Source organism: Emys orbicularis, chromosome 3 (genome assembly GCF_028017835.1).
Source record: "Emys orbicularis isolate rEmyOrb1 chromosome 3, rEmyOrb1.hap1, whole genome shotgun sequence".
NCBI lineage: Eukaryota > Metazoa > Chordata > Testudines > Emydidae > Emys > Emys orbicularis.
The window spans coordinates 98,797,402-98,824,714 of NC_088685.1; the positions used below are offsets into that span (position 1 = coordinate 98,797,402).

Consider the following 27,313-nt stretch of genomic DNA (forward strand, 5'->3'; position numbering starts at 1 on the left):
GCCAGAATTTACCAAGGTACATTGCCAAAGAGCCACAGTAATACATCAGCTGCCCCCCATCAGCCCCTCCCCCCCCCAAGCTCCCAGCACCTCCCAACCACTGGCAGCCCTGCCGCAGCACCTCCCCCTTCCTCCCTGCACCTCCCAATCAACTGTTTCGAGGCGTGCAGGAGGCTCTGGGGAGGAGGAGCGAGGGCACGGCAGACTCAGGGGAGGGAGCGGGAAGGGGTGTAGTGGAGGCAGGGTCTATGGCAGAGCCAGGGGTTGAGCAGTGAGCACCCCTCAGCACATTGGAAAGTTGGCGCCTGTAGCTCCAACCCCGGAGTTGGTGCCTATACAAGGAGTCACATATTAACTTCTGAAGAACCGCATGTGGCTCCGGAGCCACAGGTTGGCCACCCCTGTAGTAACCTGTGTGACATCTTAGTGTATCTTTGTTTTATTCATTAAGACTTTAAAAAAAAAATGTAGCCAGAATGTGGCGAAATCAGGATCCATGCTCCCAGTCATTCTGTCTAGTTAAATTCCCCCATAGTTCCAACTTCGATGAGTTCACCCCATCCTAAACTTTCATGTAGTGTTGCTGTGTGCTGTTAAACCACTGCTGTAATTAGCCCACAGGTGACTGCATTTCAGTGCTGGAGAGATAGTGGGAACTTAAACTGCCCCTTCTGGTGTAGTACTTGCTGTGTGCATTCATAGTGCAGGCACCCAGGTCTTTCAGTGTGGTACGTTTCATGAGTGCTAAAGTCACATGAAAAAAGTTACTTCATGATTTTCTAATTCGGTATCATACCATCGTATACCTGTCTGAATTGATCTGTTTTTCAATGTTTTCTGTAAGCCACCTGAAACATCAGTAGTGGAGACACAAAAAAAATTATTCCTTAGTTTTAACTGTTTTAATAGCTTTTAATACAACTTTTTAAAAAAAATATGTGCAGAACCCAGTATTTGCTTCCTGTGGGGGTCACAAAACCGTAACAAATCATGTATCCACCTTGTCTTCTGTCTTAATTCTTCTACTGGATTCCTTCTTGGGCAATACATGACTTACAAGTTACAGAAAGTCCCAAAAATAGTCTCCCCATTATCCCTGATGATGTAGTTGAGTTAATCGGTGACTTCAAGGCTACTGTTTTGATTGCAAAATCACAGCAGTTCTTGTCTCTAGCACGTAACTGGGAAGATGTAATCATTAAAGAAGTCTCAGCTGAAAAAGGTGCACTACATAAGGGAACTTCTCTGCCAGTTAGCAGCGCAAGTAGCTCTAATGCTTTTGGACAGTGACTGAGAGTAACTAATTCGCTTGCTGGTAGACCTGACAATGGGTGTTGCTTACAGCGTTGGAGAGTAAGTATAAGTGGGCTTGTATTGTATGGTTTTATATTTCTCTGGAACTAAGTGAATCTGTAGAATTACATTTCTGAATTGATTCTCAATTGTTGTTGAGGATATTAGACTGTTTGTTGAGCTACTCTTAAAATTATTTCTTTAAAGGCATTAAGAGGAAAAATATCTAGTGCTGGAAAGTAAAAACAACTGTAGAATGTTTTTTAGTTTAAGGTATGTATGGAAAGTGGTGAAAAAACAATGATGCACAGATTAAGGAAGACTAGTATGAAATGATTCAAGGTGAAACACACTATTCAACAATTTCTTCATTTTTGTTTTAAATTCTGCTTTGCAGGGACTGAAGTGCACATATCAGGCTTGAATCCAGAACTGCCAAATATACACTTACAAATTCAAAACACACATGTGCATGCTATTTTAATTTTTTTTTCTAATTACTACAGTATTCAGAGTAGTGTCCATATTAAAAAGTAAACCTTGTTAGTTACCTGCAGTAGCTTTTCATCAGGCAAATATATGGATTTATTTTTTGCCTTGGTATCAGCATCCAAGAATCAGGCTCTCTCTCATTGGCACTCACTTATTATGTTTGGTGCAGACAGTAGCTTCAGGAAAGAAAAGTGGTAGGGTTTTGGTGCTCGATGAATATGGGCAATTTCTGTTTCCAACAGTTATTTTAAAAGATGAGATTCTGGCTGGTTTGTCTTTTGTTCATGGGAACCCTGGCTGTAAACAAACTGTGACATTCTGTCAGTTGAGAGGAGATTAGTAGTTATTAAAGTTGGATCTCTTGCAAGAAATTTCTTGCAAGTTGAATTCCATTCTAACTAGCAAGGGTCTAGAATCATAACATGGTCCCATGTCAGATACACCAGGACTGTACATCATGGGTGGTGTGACAGGGATCCGTTTGGATTTTGACATGACTCTGGACATTGGTGCTAGGGCCATCTGGAGAGGCTGATCCAAAATTTCCCTCCCTTTCCTATTGTTCATATGATTAATGGAGCAGACTAGATAAAGTTAAGGATTGGACTCCTTGGGTGATCCCAGCACTGATGTCCAGTGCCCTTTGGAACTCCAGATAGGTAAGATACAATAGGTTTGCAATGTGTTCTAGTTAGGCAGCCAGTGGGTGCCTTGGATGTTCACTTTCATATACCCTTTATAGATTCTAAAGCCAGAAAGGACCACTGTGCTAGTCTAGCCTGACCTCCTATATAACACAAGCCATGAGACTTCCCTGAATGAACTCGTGTTTGAACTGGAGAATATCTTCAAGGAAAACATCCAATCTTGATTTAAAAATTTCCAATAATGGAGAATCCACCACAACCCTTGGAAAGTCCTTCCAATGATTGATTATCATCACTGTTATTTATTTTATTTTTTTACCTTATTTCTAGTCTGAATTATCTATAAACCTATGCTGATCCGCATTAATTAAATTACCCTCCTTTATTAACCGAGTCCCATATCAGCCATTCCATTATTTTTCCCAGGATTGAAGTCGGGGATATTACGTGGGTTGTCCTGTTTTTCCCCCTTTTAAATATTGGCACAACACAAGCTTTTCTTCCAGTTTTCTGGAACTTCCCCAGTGTTCCAAGACCTTTTAAAAAGTAGACGGCTACTCAGGCAGCTCTTTTAAAACTCTTGGATGCAAGTTATCTGGACCTCTTGATTTAGAGATGTCTAACTTCAGTAGCTACTGTATAACATGCCCTTAAGTTACTTATGTAGAGTTATTTAATCACCCTCATGATATGAAAACATTTAGCTTTTTTCCCAAATACAGAACACAAATATTTTTGAATACTTCTGCCTTGCTGCATTATTAGTGACAGTTCTACATAATGGACCAGTACCATTGTAAGGACTCCTTTTGTTTCTTTATACTTTTAAAATACCTCTCCTTATTGCCCTTAACTCTGCTGGCCATGGATTTTGTCTTGTGTCCTTTTGCTTCCCTATCAATTTCCTACAGTTTCTCACCTCTAATGTATATTCACTGCTATCCGTTTCCCTTTTTTTCCATTTGTTATATATTATTTATTTTTATTGCTGAGTTCAGTTCCCCTCTAAGCAAGGGTATGGGTCAGGGGGGTTGGTTTGGTTTTTTTTGTTTAACCAGCATAGCCTTCTTTCTCGGGTTTTTTGCTTTTGGGACATCTAGTAAAACATTCTTGAACAGTTCCCAATTATCACTAACATTTTTCTGTTCTTTCTCCTAGCTGATCTGACTTACAATTTTCATGTTTGTGAAATGGCCCTTGTAAAGCACCTAAGTATATATATTACTGGTTGGGACTTTATCTCTGTGCACATAAATGTAATCCAGTCACAGTTGCATGCATCTAGGCAACCCTTAACTTTTAGTTCTGTGATCATGCCCTCTTTATCTGCAAAATTAGGTCTAAGATAGGATTTCCCCATGTTGGATGCCACACTTCTTGAGTTAGGAAATTGTCAGTTACAGTATAATTTTTAGAAAGTAAGGACTGGGAATTCCTCCATTTTGACATTTATAACACACTGAAGCAGAGGTGATGTGTTGTATATCACTTCTTCAGTTACCTTCAAAAGGGACATCATTTCATCCTTTGAACAACTGACCTTTTCTTGTAGTGACCGCCTAATACAAGGACCTTGCTTTGAAAATCAGATGACTGAATTAGGCAGTAAATTAGGTGCAGCCCTCGTACTAAATTAGGTGCAGCCTTGTACTGAATTAGGCAGTAAACTGGCCTTAGTCAAAATAACAATTAAAAAAAATAAAAAACCTCTCCAAAGTTGCCTGCCTCTTAAATAGGTCAGTGATGCAAAACTTTTCTTGCACTGTGGGTTGCACACTACCATTAGTACAAGGGCTGCACCTAATTTACATTAAATGTATATGGGATTTTAGCGAATGCTAACCACACAGTTTTATAAGGAGACAGTGCTGTAAGCATACATAGTAGTTTTTCAGTACATGCACAGTATAATGTTTTAAGAAACTGGTATTAATGGCTCGTACTGGTTCTCTCAGTCCATCCTCTTGTCTGGCTTTGGTTTTGAGGTTGTCACATACATTATAGAATCTGGTTTGGGTCTACAATGTGTGAATTTGTTTAGCTCTGTCATAGAATTTTTTTTTTTTTTCACAAACATAAATACTTTCAAACAGGCTTTCACAACAGTAGCTCTCTGCATATCAGTCCCTTCACAGGGATTGGTAGAAATTTAGCTAGCTTCCCAAACTTTGGTTCAGAGTATTGCACGTCAGACATGTCTAGCTCAACTGTGACTGTTTTCTACAGGTTAAGCTAAAAAGGAGTCTGTAAGCAACTTGGACATTTTGTTGTCCCTTTAGAAATTTTAAAACTGTTGATCAAATGAATGTGGAAACTTTCTGATCCATTCAGCATAGGGATCATTGTCACATTCCTATTTCTTGAGCAAGTCAGGAAGTGGGAAAGATCATTCTGCTGAAGTTGTCCATGGGAAAAAATCTTGCAACTAGAAATAAAAGCCTTATCTCCTCCACCATTATGACAGCCACAAGCTCCTCTCCACAGCTTGATATTTTTATAAGCATGCAGATTTTGTTAGCTGTTTGAGTTAGTCAAGTGGCTTCAGATTTGCAGAGAGTAGAGTCCTCAATAGCTAGAGAATAAGCCTTCCATAAGCTCCCCTAGCTGATTACGGTTGATCATCCCCAGATTTGCTCAGCCTGTGTAGTGCACATAACTTTTATTTCCCACCCCCCTTTTGCATCTCTAATTTCTGTTATCCAACCACTTTGGAGAAGCACATTAGCTAAATAGTTCTGCTACGGTGATGAGCAGTGAAATAGTTAATAATGAACATTTTAAATTGCTGTTAAACTCCCCTCCACACACACCCTACTTACCTGCCCCAATGCATTGCATACATCTCTGGGCTACTGTTACAGGCTGTCCACAGACTTGGACTTGGATTTGGCCTTGCCTTTGGAATATTGTTCTTTGCAACCATAGTCACTTTTTACAGAATTTTAAAATGAGAACTTAAATTCAGTAAAAACAGAAGGTCCTCCAGTGGAACGTGGATTTGTGCAGCTGGTGTCTATGCTGACGGGGAACAAGAGAGGAGTAAGCTTGTTCCCCCTCTGGAGATAGGGAAAGGAAGTGTCTGATGTAGCAAAAACCCACCTCTCATTCTGCTTGGGGGTGTGGGGAGTTGCAGCCAAATCTCTGGGTCCAAAGTGAGCCAGTGGCCCAAGATGTAGCTGAGATCTGGGAGAGCATTTGCAGCCAACTATTGGTGTCCCTTTTGTAGGTATAATTTTTTGGTTAAACACAAAATGCTAGTTGGGGATTAATCTGTCTAGAATTTGAGGGTTGATAATTTAAGTGATTAAGGGCTAGCTTCTGACCAGTGTAATTCCATTGTCTTAAATGGAGTTACTCTGGATTTACACTGGAGTAGCCATCAGCAGAATTTGACTCTTAAGAAAATGTCTACACTGCAATTAAACACCCCTGGCTGATCCTGGTCAGCTGGCTCAGGCAGTGGGATTATAAAATTGCAGTGTAGAAGTTCAGGCTGGAGCTCAGGCTCTGGGAGCCTCCCCCCGTGCAGGGTCTCAGGGCGTGGCTCTGAGACCCCACAAGGGGGGAGGGTCCCCGAGCCCAGGCTCCAGCCTGAGCCCAAACATCTACACTGCAGTTTTATATTCCTGCAGCCTAATCCCCTGCGTCAACTGATCTAACCCAACCACAGGTGTTTTATTGCAGTGTTCATGCTTTAGGAGGAAATTAATGATGTTGCTTATTTGGTGTTTTATAAAAACGTTCAAGATCAGTCATGCATACATCATAAAACCTAAAATGATTTGTAATGTAGAAAGAATCTTCTAGGTAGGCTTGGATGGATTAGATTTGTATTGGTAAATGTTGATAAATATTGATTTCACCATACACACAAATTGAAAAAGTATTTCCTTTTGATGATGATTGAAATTTATAGCTAGGCAAAGTAAGACTGTGTTGGGGGAAAAACAGGGATTTAGACTATTTAATTAGGCTTGTTACAAATGGATTAGCAAGTGATTAGTAAAAACAAGTATTTATTGATTTTAAGGATATTTACTTGTGATGTTAACTGTTAATACACAAATGTCTATAAAACTTGAAAGTTTTTAATTTTAATGTCTGTCAGACAATAATTGTCTGACAACTCTGCAACTGTGAAGTTTCAGTTGATAAAAATAAAAAGCTTAAAAATAAACATCAATATCTGTCAAAATAATATGTATGAAGTGCATGTACATCTGAAGGTACTAATGAATTTCATGCCCACCCGTTACACATTTTAAGTGGTTAGCAGGTAACGGTTTAAAGATTTGACACACCGATACAGATTTTCGTTTTCTTTCCATTTTAGTGTATGTTTCAGAACACCAGGAAGTAATCAAGTTTTAAGAAAACAAAAACAGGAGAAAAGCATGAAGTTGGGTGTATGCACCCCAAATGGTGTGGCCCAATTATTAAATGTAAATATTTATAGGGCTAATAGCACTAAGTCTACAACAGTAAATTGTTTGTTCTAATGAAAATTTTTAATTGGGGATTAGAAATCTATTGTTTTCTTAAACTCAGAGGTGGCATTGAGTTTTGAGTTCTGTTTTAGTTCTGTAGCAAACCATATTGAATTCCATTCATTAAAGCATTAATCTATTGAATACTTTTTCCCTCTGTCCTTCCGTCCACAAAAATATACCCCAATATTTACCCAGAAGAATTATTAATATTTTTTTCACCAATTTTCACCTGTTTTTCTTGTTGTAGTAATAACTTCTGATAAATTCCCAGGAAAAAAGTAATGAAATATGGCCCTTCATCTTTGGTTTTTATCTGTCTGTCAAGGAGTAATCAAGATTGCTGGTAAAATATCTTGCTAGTTGACAATATTCCTATGTAGTATAATTATTTATAACTTCATAGGTATGATCTCTAGTTAGGACTTTTAATTTTCATCAATAGGTATATGCCTCTGGCAAGTGGTACACCTACTGACAGGAAAGTATTAGTGAGAGGGTGTATTCTAATTGCACTATTTCTAGCACTATCACAACAAAATAATTTTGGTGTAAATAGGTCAGTGATGCTCATTTTTATACACTGCAATAATTTTTTAAGGTGTGTTTAATAAATAGCAAAGGAAGACGGTGATGAGCTAGCTCTCTACCTACTTTGGGATGTTGTTATACTGTCAGTTTCAGAAAACCAGCAACAACTGATCATTTCCACTGTGATAAAAGGAGGAAGGACAGTGTTGTTGTTAAGTCTTTCTAATGAAAAAAATAATGCTATAGCTCAACCATAAGTAAGGAGCTTGATGTGGGAATTATTGGGTGAAAAGTTCTTTGGCCTGTGTTTTACATAGGAGGTCATACTGAATGATCATAATGATTGATTCCTTCTGGCCTTAAATTCTGTGAATAAAGAAGCCTGGGAGGTGGAAGTTCTATCTTTGACTCTGACGCACAAGTTTCGTGTAACCCTGGGCAAGCCTCTTGGCTTCTCTATGCCTCAGTTTCCTCATGTGTAAAATGAGGGAAAAACACAAAGGTGACGTGAGCTGAAATTTTAAAATGCTGTAAGGAGCTGTAGATGTGCAATGCATTAATTTGAGTGTGAAAATATATAGACAAAAACTTGAATTGTTGTTTGCATACCATATGTCAATTCTGTGGAAAACTGAATACCGTGTCTTCTCTTGTTTTGTTTCACAGGGTAGATCATCTGTATACATTTTTTGTTCAATGGTCACCAGAAGTATATGGAAAAGATGCCAAAGAGCAAGGTTTTGTAGTGGTGGAAAAGGAAGAGCTTGATATGATAGACAACTTCTTCAGTGAGCCATCAACTAAAAGCTGGGAGGTAAGTGCCTTCTATTTTTCAGAGATTCAAGAATGATACAGGGAATGTGCGTCATCCGCTGAGAATCTAAATACACACTCTTAATTTTTCTAACATTCTGGTACTTTTTTTACTGATAGGACTCTTACTCCTTGTATTATGGTGTCCTCAGGCTTTGTGGCTGTCCAAAATACCTACTCTCATCCCTACTGCTCTCCTTTCCCATCATCCTCTAGTGGTCAAGTAGTGGCCAGGCAAGGAACTTTCTGATTCCAGCAGAATCAATAGAATGTATAATAGTTGCAGTAAGTATTTGCATAACAAGTTTTTAAACCATATTTCATAGCCTTTTAGAGAGAGAACATTTTTTTGAAACTTTACAAATGTTACAATAGTTGCAAATGTTGCAAAAAAGGCACTTATAGGTCAGCTTCAGTGAAGTTCCAAGGAGGAGAATATCATTTAGTATAGTGCTTGCTTGAGCATCTGTTTTAAATGATTAATGAATACTTTTACAGCATTGCTGATGTATCTCTGATCTGTGGATTGTACATGCATGTGTGAAAGGCCAAACATATCACAATGTTTGTATGAAAAAGAATAAGGAAGATAAGGTATTAAAGTTTTACAGTTCTGGGCGAAAGCTTTGCACTGAATAGATAACTGTGAAGCGTAAGTGAACTTTATTTTGGGTGTTGCATTACTGGGACAGAGTTAAGGAGGTCTGGGTACTGGTCTTTGGGACATGTTTTTGTTCAACAGACTTTGTGGATTTGGTGCTAAGGCAGGGGTGGGTAAACTTTTTGGCCCGAGGGCCACATCTGGGTGGGGAAATTGTATGCAGGGCCATGAATGTAGGGCTGGGAGGAGGTGTGGTGTGCAGGAAGGGGCTCAGGGCAGGGGAGGGGGTTGGGGTGCAGAAAGGGTGTGGGTGTGGCAGGGGGCTCAGTGCAGGGGGTTGAGGTGCAGGAGGGGTGTGGCAGGGGGTTGAGGTGCGGGAGGGGGCTCAGGGCAGGGGGTTGGGATGTGGGGTGCAGGAGGGGTTCAGGGTGCCAGCTCTGGCCTGGCACCGCTTACCTGGAGGACAGCCTGGCCCCGCGCCTCTCCTGGAAGCGGCCGGCACTACGTCCCTGCAGCCCCTGGGGAAGCGGGGGGCAGAGGGCTCTGCGCACTGCCCTTGCCTGCGGGAACCTCCCCCGAAGCTCCCGTTGGCCGCAGTTCCCCGTTCCCCGTCAATGGGAGCTGCAGGGGGCGGTGCCTGCAGGCGAGGGCAGCGCACGGAGCCCTCTGCCCCCCTCTGCCCCAGGGGCCGCAGGGACGTGTGCTGGCTGCTTCCGGGAGTGGCGTGGGGCCCGTGGCGCTATGGTGGTGGTGGCCATAGTTTGCCCACCCCTGTGCTAAGGGTAGAACTGTTTGTAATATTAGCTTCTGATTTCCATCATTGTGACCATAAGAACACCTCAGTGTCAGTTTGCAAAGGGTTCACTGTACTGTAACAATGATGCCTAACAAGCCTGACAAACTACATCTTGTACACTGCTTTCATCTGTTTATCCATAAATGATGTCATGTAGGATTTTTAATGAAAGCCACTGATCATTAATATCATTGTGAAATGTATGTACAGATACTACATTAAAAAGTTTTATATGTATAAAGAAATTCTGTTCCTAAAAAAGTCTCTGAATCCAAGGCAGGCCTTAAAAATGGGTTTCTGCCAGGCAAGGGATGTATATTTACCTGCCTGCCTCAGTTCATGTGTAAGTTAAGCATTGCAAGTCAACATGAAGATGTGAATTCAACATGAAGTCACACCAGGGAATAAACTTCAGCAGATCACCCTGACTCTAGGTACAAAAAATGGGATGTGAGCACATAAGGAGGAGGCAAAAGGACATCTCCTTATCCTGCACCTTAGGAAATAATCAGGCAATGTGATTTAACTAGAGAAATGGCCTGAAATAAATAGGATGAGATCCAATAAGGACAAATGCAAAGTACTACACTTAGGAAGGAATAATCAGTTGCACATGTACAAAATGGGAAATGACTGCCTAGGAAGGAGTACTTCAGAAAAGGATCTGGAGGTTATAGTGGATCACAAACTAAATATGAGTCAACAATGTAAAATAGTTGCCCTTTTTTTTGGCAAACATCATTCTGGGATGTATTAGCAAGAGTGTTGTAAGCAAGACCCAAGAAGTAATTCTTCCGCTCTACTCTGTGCTGATAAGGCCTCAGCTGCAGAGCTTTGTCCAGTTCTGGGCACCAAACTTCAGGAAAGATGTGGACAAATTGGAAAAAGTCCAGAGGGTGCAACAAAAATGATAAAAGGTCTAGAAAACATGACCTACAAGGAAAGATTGAAAAAATTGGGTTTGTTTAGTCTGGAGAAGAGAAGACTGAGGGGAGACCTGGTAACAGTCATCAAGTATGCAAAAGATTGTTCTAAAGAGAAGGGTGATAAATTGTTCTCCTTAGCCACTGAGGACAGGACAAGCAGGAATGGTCTTAAATTGCAGCAAGAGAGACTTACATTAGATATTAGGAAAAACTTCCTAACTGTGAGAAGTTAAACACTGGAATAAATTACCTAGGGAGGCTGTGGAATCTCTGTCGTTGGAGGTTTTTAAGAACAGGTTTGACTAACACTTGTCAGGATGGGCTGGAAGGATAATACTAAGTCCTGCCTTAGTGCTGGGGTCTGGAGTAGGTCCTTTCCAGTCCTACATTTCTGTGATTCTATGATTACATTCATGAAAAGAGGATCCCAACCTGTCCTGGTTGGGAGCACTATAAAAGACATTTTAGGTGAGAAGAGACTGCTTTTTAGACAGATAACTTTAATAGGTTAACCAAGTTCAGTCTCTAGAAAGCATGTATGGATTTTGTTTTTTATATATAACCTTTCTGTTTCCATTATCGTCATTCACTATCTCCTAAATCTTAGCTTTTGATAATGAACTTAGGATAGTTTTCATTATAAATATATCTCAGGGCTGTGATGTTACATCGGGGCTGATCCTGAATTGAATCTCATAAGCTGGTATGTACAGTGGGATAGCAAACCTCATGTTTCTGTGAATAGTTAGTGTCGGGGCTGGATATCACGGAGGTGAGAGGCTCAGGGACTGAGGTGCCCCTATGAGTAAAATGTAAAGCAAAGTGAAGGCTGGCATAGCCATGAGGAGATTGTTTGGGTAGCTAACGACTGGGTGTCAGCTGCCTGACAGCACCAGCCTAAGCACTAGCAAGTCTTTCTCTCACTGGAGGTGTGGGGTGGGTAACAAGGTGACTCTCAGTAATTTTCATGCTTTGGGGATTTTTTCGTTTTACACACTTATTTGGTGCATCATCTTCTCTTGAATTGTGCTTAGTAACTTTACTTGCAAATTAACATAATGTTTTGTTTGGAATTTGTTGTATTTTTTGTTAATTTCTTATTTCATCTCATGTCAGGCTTCTGCTTCAAGAAAATTTCTGTATACTATCTAGTGAAAACTTGAATGTTGGTGAAAGCTTCGCTGAGAATGCAAAGATTCTCCTCCCCACTCCACCCCACCCCGAGGAGATTGCTCACTAGCTCTATGGTTCTGCTTCCCAGGTCCCACAGATCATCTCTGGCCTTGGTTTCTCAACCACTCCTAGCTGTCTGATTCCAGACTCCAGCTGGTTCTCATTACCAGGCTGCAGACTCATTCCCATTCTCCAGCCAGCCCCTTTCCTTGACTTGCTCCTTTCCCTATCCCCAGTGCCCACTTCTCCCACTGCTAGGTGTACAGAGGATACTCCTGGGGGAATTCTGCATCACTGTGCATGTGCAGAATTCTTGTCCCCCACAGATTTCTTTGCTTCCCTGCAGAAAAATGACTTCTGATGGGGAAGCAAAGGGAAGCCCACAAGAGCGGTCATTAATATAATATATGGAGATATACCTATCTCATAGAACTGGAAGGGACCCTGAAAGGTCATTGAGTCCAGCCCCCTGCCTTCACTAGCAGGACCAAGTATTGATTTTGCCCCAGATCCCTCAGTGGCCCCCTCAAGGATTGAACTCACAACCATGGGTTTAGCAGGCCAATGCTCAAACCACTGAGCTATGTGCCCCCACGGCAGTGCAGGCAGGTTGGTTCAGGCAGCTGGTAGAGATGTAAATCACCACTAGGACAGTGGAGGGGATGTGGGGGGTGGGAGCTGGGCAGTCGTGCGTGTGAAAGGGAGAGAGACACTCTGTCTCTCTTGCCCGCTATTGTGGCACGCTTGGCGTGGAGAGGCAGGGCTTTGGGGTGTTTCTGAGGAGGTAGGTGTGGGGCAGAGCAGAATGTAGCAGCCTTCCTGCTTACTGAATTGTTCCCATTGTCTTTGTGAATTCCCTCAGGAGCATAAAACAGATGTAAAAGTTTTAAGGCTCCATTGTCTGAGTGGTGTAAAGGACAGTATGGCCTTATAAATGTTTATGGTGCATTAGGAATTTTTTTCAGTCCAAAAATGTAGACCAGTTCCAATCATTATCAAAATGTGCTCCATGAACTGTTTTGGTACTTAGCTTTCTGGAGATGGTCAGTATCCAGTATAAATTGTGAGTTTGATACCCCAGCCCTTACTTGCTCTTCAGTTGCCTATAACACTGAGCATATGGCTGCATATATTTGTTGACTAATAACTAGAAATAAAGGGTCAAACCTAGCTATATTACTATTAGACAAAGGGGTGGGGATTTCCTCCAGTGCTCCCCACTCCCATTCTCCATCCATTATATTGTAGTTTAAATAAATTACCAAAGTAATTGAAACTGGCATGATTATATTGCATTATTTTGACAAAATGTGTGGAATTTTGTAGAATTTTAAAATATTGTGCACAGAATTTTTAATTTTATGGTGCAGAATTTTTAATATTTTGGTGCAGAATTCCCCCAGGAGTAAGAGCAGGAGTCTTGCTTGACTGGAGCTTAGGAGATCTGCTGGTTTTCAAAGTAGCCTGAATATCAGAGCCTGGAGCGTCTTCTCCTTGGAGCCTATAGAATATACCCTACCCCCTGTTCAGTGTTCCTCCATGATTATCCAACTCGGCCATCCCCAGCTTCTGTTAGTTCCAGAACACAGCTGAGTGTAGCACTTAAAACTGCTAGCCTTCCAACACCGTTTTAATTTTAATTTAAAAAAAATTGATCTAGTATTTAAGAATTTAAATAGTAAAATTTCAAACATCTCTAGAAAAATTCTACAGCTCTCCTATTTTAAGCATTTTTGCAAACAAATGAGTTGCTCTGCTCAAAAATTAGAGAAAGGGATGGAAAGTAGGGCTTATATTGGAAACTGTCGCCTGTCTGTAATTGTTGATAACTTTCTTTATACAGCATTTAAGCTACAGACTGTAAAGTGGAACAGATTTCAGTTCTGCAAAGGGAAACTTATGACTTTATTCCCTGCCTTGTACAGGGCTGAGTGTACAGTCAATGGATATCAAATCATTCTTACTGTATATAATAGTTCATTAACCCGTTCATTTGTAAGCCAACCCCCCAAAGTGGATAGGTAAAAGTAGCAAAAACTGTATGGCCCTTTCATAAGCCGACCCTATATTTCAGGGGTTGGAAAACTTTGGCTCCCAGCCCATCAAGGTAAGCTGCTGGTGGGTCAGGACACTTTGTTTACCTGGAGCGTCTGCAGGCATGGAGCCCCTCAGTTCCCTGTGGCTGCGGTTCACCGCTTCAGGCCAATGGGGGCAGTGGGAAGCGGTGCGGGCCGAGGGATGTCCTGGCTGCCGCTTCCCGCTGCCCCCGTTGGCCTGGAGCGGCGAACCGTGGCCAGTGGGAGCCGCGATCGGCCAAACCTGTGGACGTGGCAGGTAAACAAACCGGCCCTGCCCGCGAGGGTGCTTACCCTGGCGGGGTGCATGCCAAAGGTTGCCAATCCCTGTATTAGATATTCAATTCAATGATTCCATAGAGTTTAAAATCATCAGATGTTGGTGTAGACCCGTTTATAAGCCGACCCCCACTCTTTGATGCATCATTTTTTTACCAAAAGTATTCGGCTTATGAACGAGTGTATACGGTAAGTTTCACTGTGCAGTTGTTAGTTCAAGCACATGATGTGTAAGTAGATGTGATGGGGAGGGATAATAAACCCAAGGACAGAGAGAGAGAGAGAGGTTGAGGGACGCTGAAGAGAGGAAGAAAAGATGATGGAATAACTTAGGCCTTCTCTACACTGGCAAGTTTCTGTGCAGTAAAGCAGCTTTCTGTGCAGTAACTCCCGAGGTGTGTACACTATGCCAAGCCACTTAGTGTGCAAAAATTGTGCAGTTGCAGTGCTGTAAAAAAACCACCTCGATGAGAGGTGTACAGCTTTCTGCGCCAGGGCTGCAGCGCCGCGCTGCCAGTGTAGAGACACTGGTCAATTACAGTCTGTTCTTGCCTCTGGTCATCGGTTTGAACTCTACTGCCCTGCCCTCAGGTGACCACCATGAGCCCCACTCCTTATATTCCTTGGGGAATTTTGAAAGTCCCCTTCCTGTTTGCTCAGTGACATGTGTAGTGGTCTCAGCGCATCTTTCCAGGTGACCATGCCTGCTCCACACACCAGGCAATCCCCCGCTTGGAGCAATTCCGAGCTGCTGGACCTCATCAGCATTTGGGGAGAGGAGGCTGTGCAGTCCCAGCCGCGCTCCAGCCGTAGGAATTATGATACCTACGGACAGATTTCACGATGCATGACAGAAAGGGGCCATGACCGGGACACTCTGCAGTGCAGGGTCAAAGTGAAGGAGCTGCAGAACGCCTACCACAAGGCACAGGAGACAAACCGCTGCTCCTATCATGCTGAACTCTCATTGTTCTATTTTAAATATGTGCTGGTGGTAATAAGGAAATAGCTGGAAATGGTTCCAAAGGTTCAGAGAAAAAAAAAACAAAAAAAAACCCTTAAAGCTTTTACATATGAAGGTGGATCTACCAGGAAATGGCTTTGAGTGAAGCCCTAATTTGGTCATAATCCTTTGTGAAACTTATACTTCATGTTGGGGAAACAGAAAGTAAGACTGTACCAGGGAAGTGTATAAGCAATATTATCACAGCATGTCAGAAGCAGTAGCTGCCTTGTCTAGCGTGTAGGAAACAGCTTTGGCAGTACAGAAGAGAAGTTTGATATAGTGAAAATAAATTCTATAACAATGAGAGTGCGAAAAATACCGTTGGATATTCAGATTGTTTACTGTGTCAGACCTGACCAGGAGCCTTTTGTGCAGGTACGTTGGACTGCATACAATGCTGTGGTGCTGTGTTCTATCTCTGCACCAATAAACTAAAATGCATTTTAACTGGGTATTTCTGCACGCTGGGGCTTGCTTCTTTGTTCCTAAAAATGGCAGTACTTAAAAACCTTTTTGCAGTTCAGCTCTCTGTGGGGTTTTTAATGTTTATGCTACCTGAACTGACCTGTAAATGGATGGTAATGCAGACCTCTTCATTGCTATTTTGGTCTGACTTCAGCAGGGGTAGGCAACCTATGGCACGCGTGCCGAAGGCAGCACGTGAGCTGATTTTCAGTGGCACTCACACTGCCCGGGCCCTGGCCACTGGTCCGGGGGGCTTTGCATTTTAATTTAATTTTAAATGAAGCTTCTTAAACATTTAAAAAACCTTATTTACTTTACATACAACAATAGTTTAGTTATATATTATAGACTTATAGAAAGAGACCTTCTAAAAATGTTAAAATGTATTACTGGCACGTGAAACCTTAAATTAAGTGAATAAATGAAGACTCGGCACATCACTTCTGAAAGGTTGCTGACCCCTGGACTACAGCATTGAGATATTTAATTCATCTAGTGTGATGCAAGTAGGTGAACTTTTGGAGAGTTTGTCTTCATTGAATGCCTTTTTGTTTTAACTTCTTAAGAACTGGATTTCTGTCCCTTTTTTGGGTGGTAGGAGGGGCTTGACTTTTATTCCTGACTGATAGGAATTGATGATGGACTTGTTAAGAAGAAACATATCTGCCGCTGCTTGCCTCTGCAAATTCAGTTATACATCACTACAAACATATTTGGCCGGTAGACTTGGTATGAGTTCTTTCTTTTTGAAACCTGGAGGCATTATTAAAGCTTTGAGAAACCTGGTGGCATTATGAAAGCTTAGTGGGGGGGTTGTTTTGATTACAGTGGGGGGGAGAGGAGTCACTCATAAAATATTCAAAAATAAAAAGGTAAAAAAGTACTGGTTCCAGGGAGACCACAGTTAATGAGAAGAAAGGAAAAAGCAGAAAATTCACATCCCTTAAACCAGTTGCTCTCAACCTTTCCAGACTACTGTATCCCTTTCAGGAGTCTGATTTGTCTTCCACACCCCAAAGTTTCACCTCACTTAAAAACTACTTTCTTACAAAATCAGACATAAAAATACAAAAGTGTCACAGCACACTATTACTGAAAAATTGCTTCCATTCTCAGTTTGACCATATAATTATAAATCAATTGGAATTAGGGCTGTCGATTAATTGCACTTAACTCATGCGATTAACTAAAAAAAAAATTAACTGTGATTAAAAAAATTAATCGTGATTAATCGCATTGTTAAACAAGAGAATACCAACTGAAATTTATTAAATATTTTTGGATTTTTCTACATTTTCAAATATATTGATTTATATTTACAACACAGAATACAAAGTGTACAGTGCTCACTTTTTATATTATTTTTGATTACAAATATTTGCACTGTAAAAATGGCAAATAAAAGAGTATTTTTCAATTCACCTCATACAAGTACTGTAGTGCGATCTCTTTATGGTGAAAGTGTAACTTACAAATGTAGATTTTTTTATTTAATTTTTTTGTTACATAACTGCACTCAAACAAAACAATGTAAAACTTCAGAGCCTACAAGTCCTACTTCTTGTTCAGCCAATTGCTAAGACAAACAAGTTTGTTTACATTTACGGGAGATACTGCTTACTGCATCTTATTTACAATGTCACCTGAAAGTGAGAACAGGAATTCGCATGGTACTTTTGTAGCCAGTGTTGCAAGGTATTTACGTGCCAGATATGCTAAATATTCATATGCCCCTTCATGCTTCGGCCACCATTCCAGAGGACATGCTGACTATGCTCATTTAAAAAAAAAAAAAAAGAGTTAATTAAATTTGTGACTGAACTCCTGGGGGGCTGGAGGGGAATTGTATGTCCCCTGCTCTGTTTTACCCGCATTCTGCTATATATTTCATGTTATAGCAGTCTCGGATGATGACCCAGCACATGTTCATTTTAAGAACACTTTCACAGCAGATTTGACAAAAGGCAAAGAAGGTGTCATCAGCATGGATGCATATCCTCTGGAATAGTGGTGGAAGCATGAAAGGACGTATGAATCTTTAGCGCATCTGCCATGTAAATATCTTGCGACACCAGCTATAACAATGCCATGTGAACACCTGTTCTCACTTTCAAGTGACATCGTAAACAAGAAGCGGACAGCATTACTTCCCATAAATATAAACAAACTTGTTTGTCTGAGCGATTGCCTGAACAAGAAGAAGGACCGAGTGGACTTGTAGGCGCTAAAGTTTTACATTGTTTTATTTTTGAATGCAGTTATTTTTTGTATATGAACTTAGAAATGTAGAATTAACTTTCATTATAAAGAGGTTTCACTACAGTACTTGTATTAGGTGAATTGAAAAATACTATTTTTTTTTGGTTTTTTACAGTGCAAATATTTGTAATAAAAATAAATATAAATAGAATAGAAAGTGTACAGTGCTCAATGTTGTAACTGAAATCAATATATTTGAAAATGTAGAAAACATCCAAAAATATTTAAGTAAACGGTATTCTATTATTGTTTAACAGTGTGGTTAATTTTTTTTAATTGCTTGACAGCGCTAATTGGAATATAAATAGTGTACTTACATTTCAGTGTATAGTGTATATAGAGCAGTATAAACAAGTAATTGTATGAAATTTTAATTTGTACAGTAGAACCTCAGAGTTACGAACACCTCGGGAATGGAGGTTGTTCATATATCTGAAATGTTCTGTAACTTTAAACAAAATGTTAGACTTCAGCCATGAGGGAGTTGGGGCTGCAGCTGCAGGGTGCGGGGAGGTCAGGGCTTGGGAGGGGAGGGGCCCTCAGGGCTTCTGCCCCATGGGAGCACCAGGGCTCAGGGCTTTAGATCTGGGAGGAGCGCTGGGGCTCGGGGCAGATAGCTGACCCAGCAGCTTCTACCTGTGGCTAAAGTAGGAGGAGAGGGCTTCTTGGAAATTCTTGGCAGCTTCTACAAATTACAACAGCTTTTGTAACTGATGCTGGAGGGGAATGGCTTTGCATAGCACTGTAAAGATAGCCTAAAGCTGCACCTATGAGTTGGCTGCAGAGCACCCAGCACAAAGATTAGGGCCATTATTCCAGGTCATCAGAGTGGGAATTGTAGGCTAATAGGTTTGTATAGAGAGAGTGGGTTTAGATAACTGATAAATTTGAAGCCTCAGACTCTGCAGTCAGTTCTCACTAAAGTTATAGCCCTATTGGAACAGGCAGTGACCTTAATGGAGTTCTGGGGGCATGGCATTTTCCTTCTAACTATAGGAAGAACATTTGAATCCAGATCTGACTAATGAGTCTTTATATGGATCAATGTTGCTTTTAAAGTTGTAGCACACTCAGATTTAAAAACTGTCAGTAACCCATCCCTCTCCACATTTCCAAAGAATTATTGGATAGTTTTTCAACTGAAAATGTATTTTAAAAAAATCATACCATGAGACCTTTGACCTTGGAATAAATTCTTAAAATTTCTTGAAATAAGCATCAGTTTCCCAAAATGACTATTTATAGACAGGAAAGAACTTACACTAGTAAGAATTTGGGACTAAATACTTGACTGAGCATATAGTTTCATTGAGAGCTTGCCTATATGATACAGCCTTCAGAGCATGTGCTTTTCTTCCAGGTTTTGCTCAAATGTAACTTTCTTTTTGGTTCTTTGGTGTGGTGTTTTATTTCAGTTTATATAAATGTTTATTAATGAGCAAGAAAGGGCTGTTGTTAGTTTAGCAATAATGGGAAGTAAAAAGCGACAAAGTCCTGGGGCACCTTATAGACTAACAGACGTATTGGAGCATAAGCTTTCATGGGTGAACACCCACTTCGTCAGATGCATGTGTTCACCCACGAAAGCTTATGCTCCAATACGTCTGTTAGTCTATAAGGTGCCCCAGGACTTTTTGTCACTTTTTACAGATCCAGACTAACACGGCTACCCCTCTGATACTTGAATAATGGGAAGTGAAACTCAAAGCCTTATTTATACTAGTGCTATGCATTAGCATCTGAGAAGAGTTCACTGCGCTTGACTAACTGCAGGAAGAAAAACGAAGAAGCTTCTGTGTCCTTCATATTTAAAAGAACATCTCAAGCCCCGTGGCCCAGATGCGCATTGTGCCTCTCAGGAAGAGGTGGCCTTTGCACTCCTTTGATGTTGGACTAAGTATGTACCAGGCCAGTTCCCCAACATAGCTTAGTTACTCCACCAGCTAATGGCCCCAAGGGGTTAATACAGCAACAAGGGATTGTCAGGCCATAAGGAAGACATGTCCATGCGTCCTGTGCTACCCATAGGTTTCCTTCATATGGACTGCATGACCAACTGGAATTGATTGCAAAACATTGCCATTATGCAGTAAAACAGCTTTAAGACTCGTCTTCGATGAATCAATGAACAGTCTCCACTCATCTGGATCGTGAAGGATGTGGAGGGCTGCCATCACACCATCGATGTTGTTGCAGGCTACAAGATCACCTTCCATGAAGAAGAATGGGACAAGATCCTTTTGACGGTCACGGAACATGGAAACCCTAACATCACCTGCCAGGAGATTCCACTGCTGTAGTCTGGAGCCCAACAGCTCTGCCTTACTCTTGGGTAGTTCCAAATCCCTGACAAGGTCATTCAGTTCACCTTGTGTTATGAGGTGTGGTTCAGAGGAGGAGGATGGGAGACAATGTGGGTCCTGTGACATTGATGGTTCAGGACCAGAAGTTTCATCCTCTTCCTCTTCCTCGTCTGACTCAAGTGAGAATGATTCTGGTGCATCAGGAACTGGCAGTCCTTCTCCATGGGGTACTGGGCGTATAGCTGATGGAATGTTTGGATAATGCACAGTCCACTTTTTCTTCTTTGACACACCTTTCCCAACTGGAGGCACCATGCAGAAGTAACAGTTGCTGGTATGATCTGTTGGCTCTCTCCAAATCATTGGCACTGCAAAAGGCATAGATTTCCTTTTCCTGTTCAACCACTGGCGAAGATTTGTTGCACAAGTGTTGCAGCATATGTGTGGGGCCCACCTCTTGTCCTGATCTCCAATTTTGCAGCCAAAATAAAGGTGATAGGCTTTCTTAACCATAGTGGTTATACTGCGCTTTTGTGATGCAAAAGTCACTTCACCACAAACATAGCAGAAGTTATCTGCACTGTTCACACAAGTACGAGGCATCTCTGCTCACTTTGGCTAAACAGAAATGTGTCCCTTTGCAAAATCAAACCCTGACAAATAAGAGAGCACGACACTGTATGATTTCTAGAGCTGATATAGGGCAATTTGTTCAGCAGAGTGATGTAAGCTTAGTTATGATTGCATCATCCATGACTTCTAGGAATAACATGATGCAATTCATATCATGTATGACGCAATACCAGCTTCAGATTGCATCATTAATTGTTTTGCCTAAAAAGCAAGTACTGTCCAAACCCAGTCATAGATTTATTCATAGATCCAGTCAAAGATGTATTTTAGTCATTTCTGGTTTAAATTGCGATCCCTTCCCTTTATAACTCACTTATCCTCGACCATTCCCAAGTCAAGGGTCGTATATACTGACCCAATAGCATATCTTGAAAACTAGAGCCAATCAACAATTTTAAGCATCATTTTCGTTCTCAGTGACCCAGAATTAGTAAAGTTTGACTACATTTATTTCAGAAGCATTTTGGCTGTAGAGCATGAAGAACATGTAGAATGGCACCTCCCCTTATCAATTTCATGGATTTTCCATAGGCATTTGACAGCCTGCACAGACATACTTTGTGGAATATTCTTCAGTCCTATGGAATGCCAGCTAAAGTTGGAAATTTTTCCTAATATCTAACCTAAATCTCCCGTTTTGCCCTTAACATGTCTGAAGACTATGAGGTCCCCCCACAGTTTTCTTCTCACAAGACGAAACATGCACAGGGTTTTTTTTAACCTTTTTGTTGCTCTCCTTTGGACTCTCTCCAGTTTGTCCACATCTTAAAGTGGGGCAGCCAGAACTGGACATGGTACTCCAGCTGAGGCTTTACCAGTGCCGAGTAGAGCAGGACGTTACCTTCTAGGTCTTAAATACAGCACTCCTGTTAATATACCCCGGAACATTAGTCTTTTTCACAAGAGCATCACATTGTTGACTCATATTCAATTTGTGATCCACTATAACTCCCCTGATGTATTTCTGCAGTACTACCACCTAGCCAGTTATTCCCCATTTTGTATTTAAGCATTTGGGTTTTTTCCTTCCTAACTGTAGTACTTTGCACTTGTCTTTATTGAATTTCATCTTGTTGATTTCAGACCAATTCTCCAATTTATCATGGTTGTTTTGAATTCGAATTCTGCCCTCCAAAATGCTTGCAAACCCTCCCTGCTCGATGTCGTTCACAAACTTTATAAAGTATAATCTCCACTCCATTATCCAAGTCATTAATGAAAATGTTGAATAGTATCTGACCCAGTACAGACCCCTGTAGGATCCTACTAGGTAAGTCCTCCCAGTTTGACAGCAAACCATTGATGATTACTTTTTGAGTACAATCTTTCAAGCAGTTGTTCACCCATTTTATAGTAATTCATCTAGACCATGTGTTCAAGACCGGGGGTGGGGATAGCTCAGTGGTTTGAGCATTGGCCTGCTAAACCCAGGGTTGTGAGTTCAATCCTTGAGGGGGCCATTTAGAGATTTGGGGCAAAAATCTAACTCTGGATTAGTCCTGCTGTGAGCAGGGGGTTGGACTAGATGACCTCCTGAGGTCCCTTCCAACCCTGATATTCTATGATATTCTATGAATATATGAGCTGCAATATTGGGTTAGATGGACTATTGGTCTGACACAGTATCTTGTCTTTTGACTGTGACTGTACCAGAGCTTCAGGGAGAGTGTACAGATCAGGGCAATTTTGGAGTGATCCACCCCATCTTCCAGTTTCTGGCAGTCAGAGTGTAGGGTTGCCCCGAGCAAGAGGTTGCATCCCTGACCATCTTGGTTAATTTCCATTGGTGGACCTATCCTCCATGAATTTATTCATTTTTTTTTTTTTTTTTTTTAAACTCGGTTATACTTTTGGTCATCACAAAAATCCCATGACAATGAGTTCCTCAGATTAGTTGTGGTGAATGAAAAAGTACTTCCTCTTGTTTGTATTAAATCTGCTGCCTATGTAATTTCATCAGGTGACCCCTGATTTTTGTATTGTGGGACAGGGTCAACAACACTTCTTTATTCAATATGTAACATTGTCCCTGAGGTATCCCCTTACGCTGGGGTGGTCCTGCATATGTAGGATATACTAGCTTTCTGGAGCTGCTTTACAGTGTACAAGATCTGGACCTGGTACTAATTTAACTCCATTAGTCTAATTCACTCTTTCAGGTTTAAAGTTAATGAAAACGCAGAAATTGACTCAAATTTATAATACTTGTGTCCTCTTGTCTCAGATTATCACTGTAGAAGAGGCAAAACGTCGAAAGAGCATTTGCAGTTACTATGAGGAAGATGACGGTGATTCTTTACCTGTCCTAAAGCACCACAGCGCGCTCCTAGAGAATATGCACATAGAACAGGTATAATTAGTAATGGAGTTTTGGTTTACTCCCTTCCCCACATTCTCATTTTCTTCCCTGCTGACACTGGAACAGTTACATTAGAAATTATATTGGCACACTATCGCAAATTTAAATTTCTAACCACAATGCTTCAGCTCTTTATTTTGGGTGCATTGTAAATACCCATCTCTGTAGTGTCTAGGTGTCCGGCACAGCTTCTTGCAGTGCTCTACTGGCTGTCGACTTGAGATGAAGAGAGAGAAATCCTGTATAATTAAATGTCTACACCATTCTTTTCTTTCACTCCTAGCTTGCCCGCTGTCTGCCAGCAAGAGTGCAGGGATATCCATGGCGGCTTGCATATAGCACATTGGAGCATGGAACCAGCCTGAAAACTCTGTACAGGAAATCAGCGTCTCTTGACAGTCCAGTCCTCCTTGTCATCAAAGATATGGACAACCAGGTTAGGACTTGAGTATAGTGCACTTATTTGGGGGTCTCCTTGATTGGAGTGACCCCATTATAGAAGACTTTATGATAGTTATGTTTAATCTATTTACAGTCTTTATCATTTGCAGTACAACCTTCACATGAGTATTCCATACAATTTTAAGAGTTGCATACGCTTGTTAGCAAAGCAGCAGTTTTCAGCCAAATTCAATTATATGGAATAGTATGAGTCAAAATAAGACAAGATGTATGTTATACTATGCTTAGTACTGCTAAATTAGCATATTTATCCTTAAACTCAAACCCAGGAAAATATTAGTACTAAAAGAGGTAAAATCTCTGCAGCAACTCACAATTTCTATGGAGCATGCTTTGCAATTGTAATAGTGTTCTCGCAAGCATCCATCCCAGTCACTAGCAGAATTCAGTTATCAATCTGCTATAAAATAGCAGAGAGCATCTTTAGGACTGGTGTGAAGTTCTCCAGTAGCTTCTAGAATCCCCATATCTGGAGCCATGTGGATTTTAAAACTAAAAAGGGGTGTGGACAACCCAGACACCAGATCAGCATCCCCCCCCCCCCCCCCCCGAATTTTACTCATTAGCCTTTAACCTACCTAAAACATCAGTGCAGTTATTTGTCAGAAACTATATTTGAAAGGCCTTTCTCCTTTTGAATTTTGCAAATTGTCTTCAAGTATAACACAACCATTTTTGTTTTGACAGATATTTGGAGCATATGCAACACATCCATTCAAATTTAGTGACCACTATTACGGCACAGGCGAAACTTTCCTCTACACGTTTAGTCCAAACTTCAAGGTAACTTGTTGGGGGAGGGGACCCAAGGCTAGGGGGAGCTCCACTTGTGAAACATGCTTGACAAAACATTACTGATACAGCATGTTTATCATGAGAACCTTTTGCAGTGCTGAGGTAGCCATGTTGGTTCCAGGATATTAGAGAGACAAGGTGGGAGGAGTAATATCTTTTATTGGACCAACTTCTCTTGGTCAGAGAGAGAAGAAAAAAATTTGAGTCCTCAGAAAGCATCAGTTTGAAGGTGTGTGACAAACTTCTTGTGAATGCAGCTAATCACTAAACTCTTCATTCAGTGCTACCAAACTGCAGTACTTTCAGCAAAAGTGGCTGAAGGAGCTGGACCAGTCTCTTCCATGAGAGTGAGAAGAGGGTTCTAGGTTGATTGTGTGGGAAGATGTAATGAATAAACCATGGAACACTCATAAAACCAGAGGTGGCAACTACAGAAGCAGTTTATGATTTCACATAGTGCTTAGATCATCGTGACAAGAAACTAGAGAATGGGGCAACTGTGAGACACCCCTAAAATGTAAATAGACTGTTTATTTTTAAATACTGAAGATATTAAAAAGTCTATGAAAAGGAAAAGCGTATTGATTGGACACATGTAAAATTTAAAGCAATCTAGTGCCTTTTTTAGATATGAACCATGCTGTTTTATTTTATTATATTCCCAATAATCAAATTTGGGTCTTGCATTTGTAGGTGTTTAAGTGGTCTGGAGAAAACACCTACTTTATCAATGGAGATATCAGCTCCCTAGAACTTGGAGGTGGAGGGTAAGTGTGTGGTTTTTGGTTTTGAAATCCTATAATTAACTTTCACACTTACATGTAACACTATCCCTTCTCTCCCAAAGTGTAGTCAAGTTAAAACTAGTTAGTCTAGTAGATTAATTTATCCTTCTTTGAATAGTTTCCCTATGGGTGCTCCGCGTCAGGCGCACATGCGCCTCCTGAGCCCATAATCGGAGATTTCTAGTCAGCAGTGTCCGTCTGGCCTGCGCATGCACCCTATGCCTCCTGGTGGCAGACACTAAGGCTACATAGGGATGCACACGCAAACCACCCTCAGTTCCTTCTCTACTGCCTCAGCCTTATGGAACACCTAGCATGTCCACCTAGAGCGTAATTGGCCTTCTCTTTGTTTTGCACAGATCGTTGTACTTCGTGTTTACCATAGTTAGTTTTGGTTAGATGATTGTGGGTGGTTTTCCCCCCCTTCCCTCGGGGGAGACTTGTCTTCTTCTGGCAGGGCATGCCTGGCTCACCAGACTTCAAATGCTGCCTCTCTTGCTTGGAGGCTATACCAGTAAGCAATGGGCACTCCCAAGTGTGTCTGTTGCCTGGGAGAGTTCCACATGTCCCAGAAATGTTCCTTCTGTTTGGCCCTTAAGTCCACAGCTAGGAAGAGCAGGGAGATAAATCTCTCAGACTGTTGGCCATGGAATGCTTTCTGCAACCACTCTCTGAGCCAGGTCAGGGGAATCCCTGGACAGATCCAGCACCCCATCAGCCTCAGGGCATGCCTTCTCTAAAAAAGGAAAGTCTTTGGAGCCTGCTGGGAAGACTCCCAGAAAGAGGAGCGCGGACTCTCACTCTTCTATCTCCAAAAAAGACCAGGTTCCTAACAAGGTCCTCAGTCTCAAAGGGTACTGTTGAGGCCAAGGACTCTTCCTCTGGTACCTGTGAGCCTGCAAACTCCCAGAGCTCCAAACACAGCTCTGATATGGCACCTGTACCCTCCCCTAGTAAGGGGAAGGTAAGCACATGGTACCATTGAGTTCGACCCTACCATCAGCAACGAAGCATCCTGTTCAGCAGTTGTTGCTGTCATGCACCTTAGCCCCACCATCATTACCAATGCAAGCAGCTCAGTCAGTGGTACCTGTACAAGTAGTACCCTCAGTACCAAGCGAGCATCAGCACCTGACATCTATAATATCTGCTGTATGCCCATCATCATTGGTACCATCAGCTTCAGCTACGGCAACCTTGGCTACAGCATCGATACCAGGATCCTTTCTGGTACCACCGGAATCTTGGTACTCAAAGGACCTCTCAGTGTTGGATGAACCAAAGTCCTCATTGTTGACAGGTACCAAGCATCTCCAAGAGGCCATTCTGCAACACAGAGATCTTCTCCATCCTCAGTGGCTCCCCCAAAATGGGTGGATGTGGAGGAAAGGACTCCCAATCAGTCTCCTTGAATTTGGTGAGGAGTTCTCCTGCATACTCCTTTGGGAATCTGCCTTCACACAGGGAGAACCTCGCTGGTCACCAAGGAGGTGGACCCAGACATCTAATGGGGCTCCACGATGGCCATGTAGGAACCCGTGGGCTGTGTATCGATAACAGTTTCACAGACCACCAGTAATGTCCCTTAGGGATACCAGGGTTTCACATCCTCCCCATACTCCTCCACAACAGGAGGAGACGTTTGAAGAGCAGGAGGCTAGGGCAGATGAGGATGCCACCCCTGAGACACCCATTTCTTCATCATCGCCACCGGATGAGGCAGCTATGTCTCCATCACCTTCCATGGTCGATGAAACTGCCCAATGTCAGGACCTCATTAGAAGGGTATCAGACACACTTGCAGATATTTGACCTCTTCCAGGGGGATCTGAACACAAGCTGCTAGATATTTTGCAATCAGCAACACCCTCCGGAGTGGCACTACTTATTAATGAGGCTCTCCTGGATCCTGCTAAGATAGTGTGGCAAACATTGGCCTTTACCCCACGAATGTGCAAAACAGTGGATAAGATTACCCCTTAAAGATTCTGATTTCGCGCACACACACACACCCCCAACTCCCTAGTGGTGGATACAGTGAATGAACGGGGTAGGCAGCACTTTTTGAGATTTATCCCTTATGATAAGGACCAAAAGCGGCGGGATCTCTTTGGACAAAAGTCTTACTCATCT

General features: G+C 41.6%; 1 protein-coding gene across 2 annotated transcripts in view; it reads left to right on the forward strand.

Annotated features, from left to right (window-relative positions):
- NCOA7 (nuclear receptor coactivator 7) overlaps window positions 1-27,313 on the forward strand; it is a 113,368-nt gene that overhangs the window by 77,537 nt on the left and 8,518 nt on the right. The window contains exons 11-15 of one of the 2 annotated variants that reach the window (XM_065400740.1): window positions 8,117-8,264; window positions 23,004-23,129; window positions 23,422-23,574; window positions 24,288-24,383; window positions 25,089-25,162. In XM_065400740.1, coding sequence (XP_065256812.1) covers window positions 8,117-8,264; window positions 23,004-23,129; window positions 23,422-23,574; window positions 24,288-24,383; window positions 25,089-25,162 — 597 coding nt within the window. Of the gene's footprint in view, window positions 1-8,116; window positions 8,265-15,348; window positions 15,495-23,003; window positions 23,130-23,421; window positions 23,575-24,287; window positions 24,384-25,088; window positions 25,163-27,313 lie in introns of those variants that run through there. The other variant, XM_065400741.1, reaches the window with a different exon arrangement.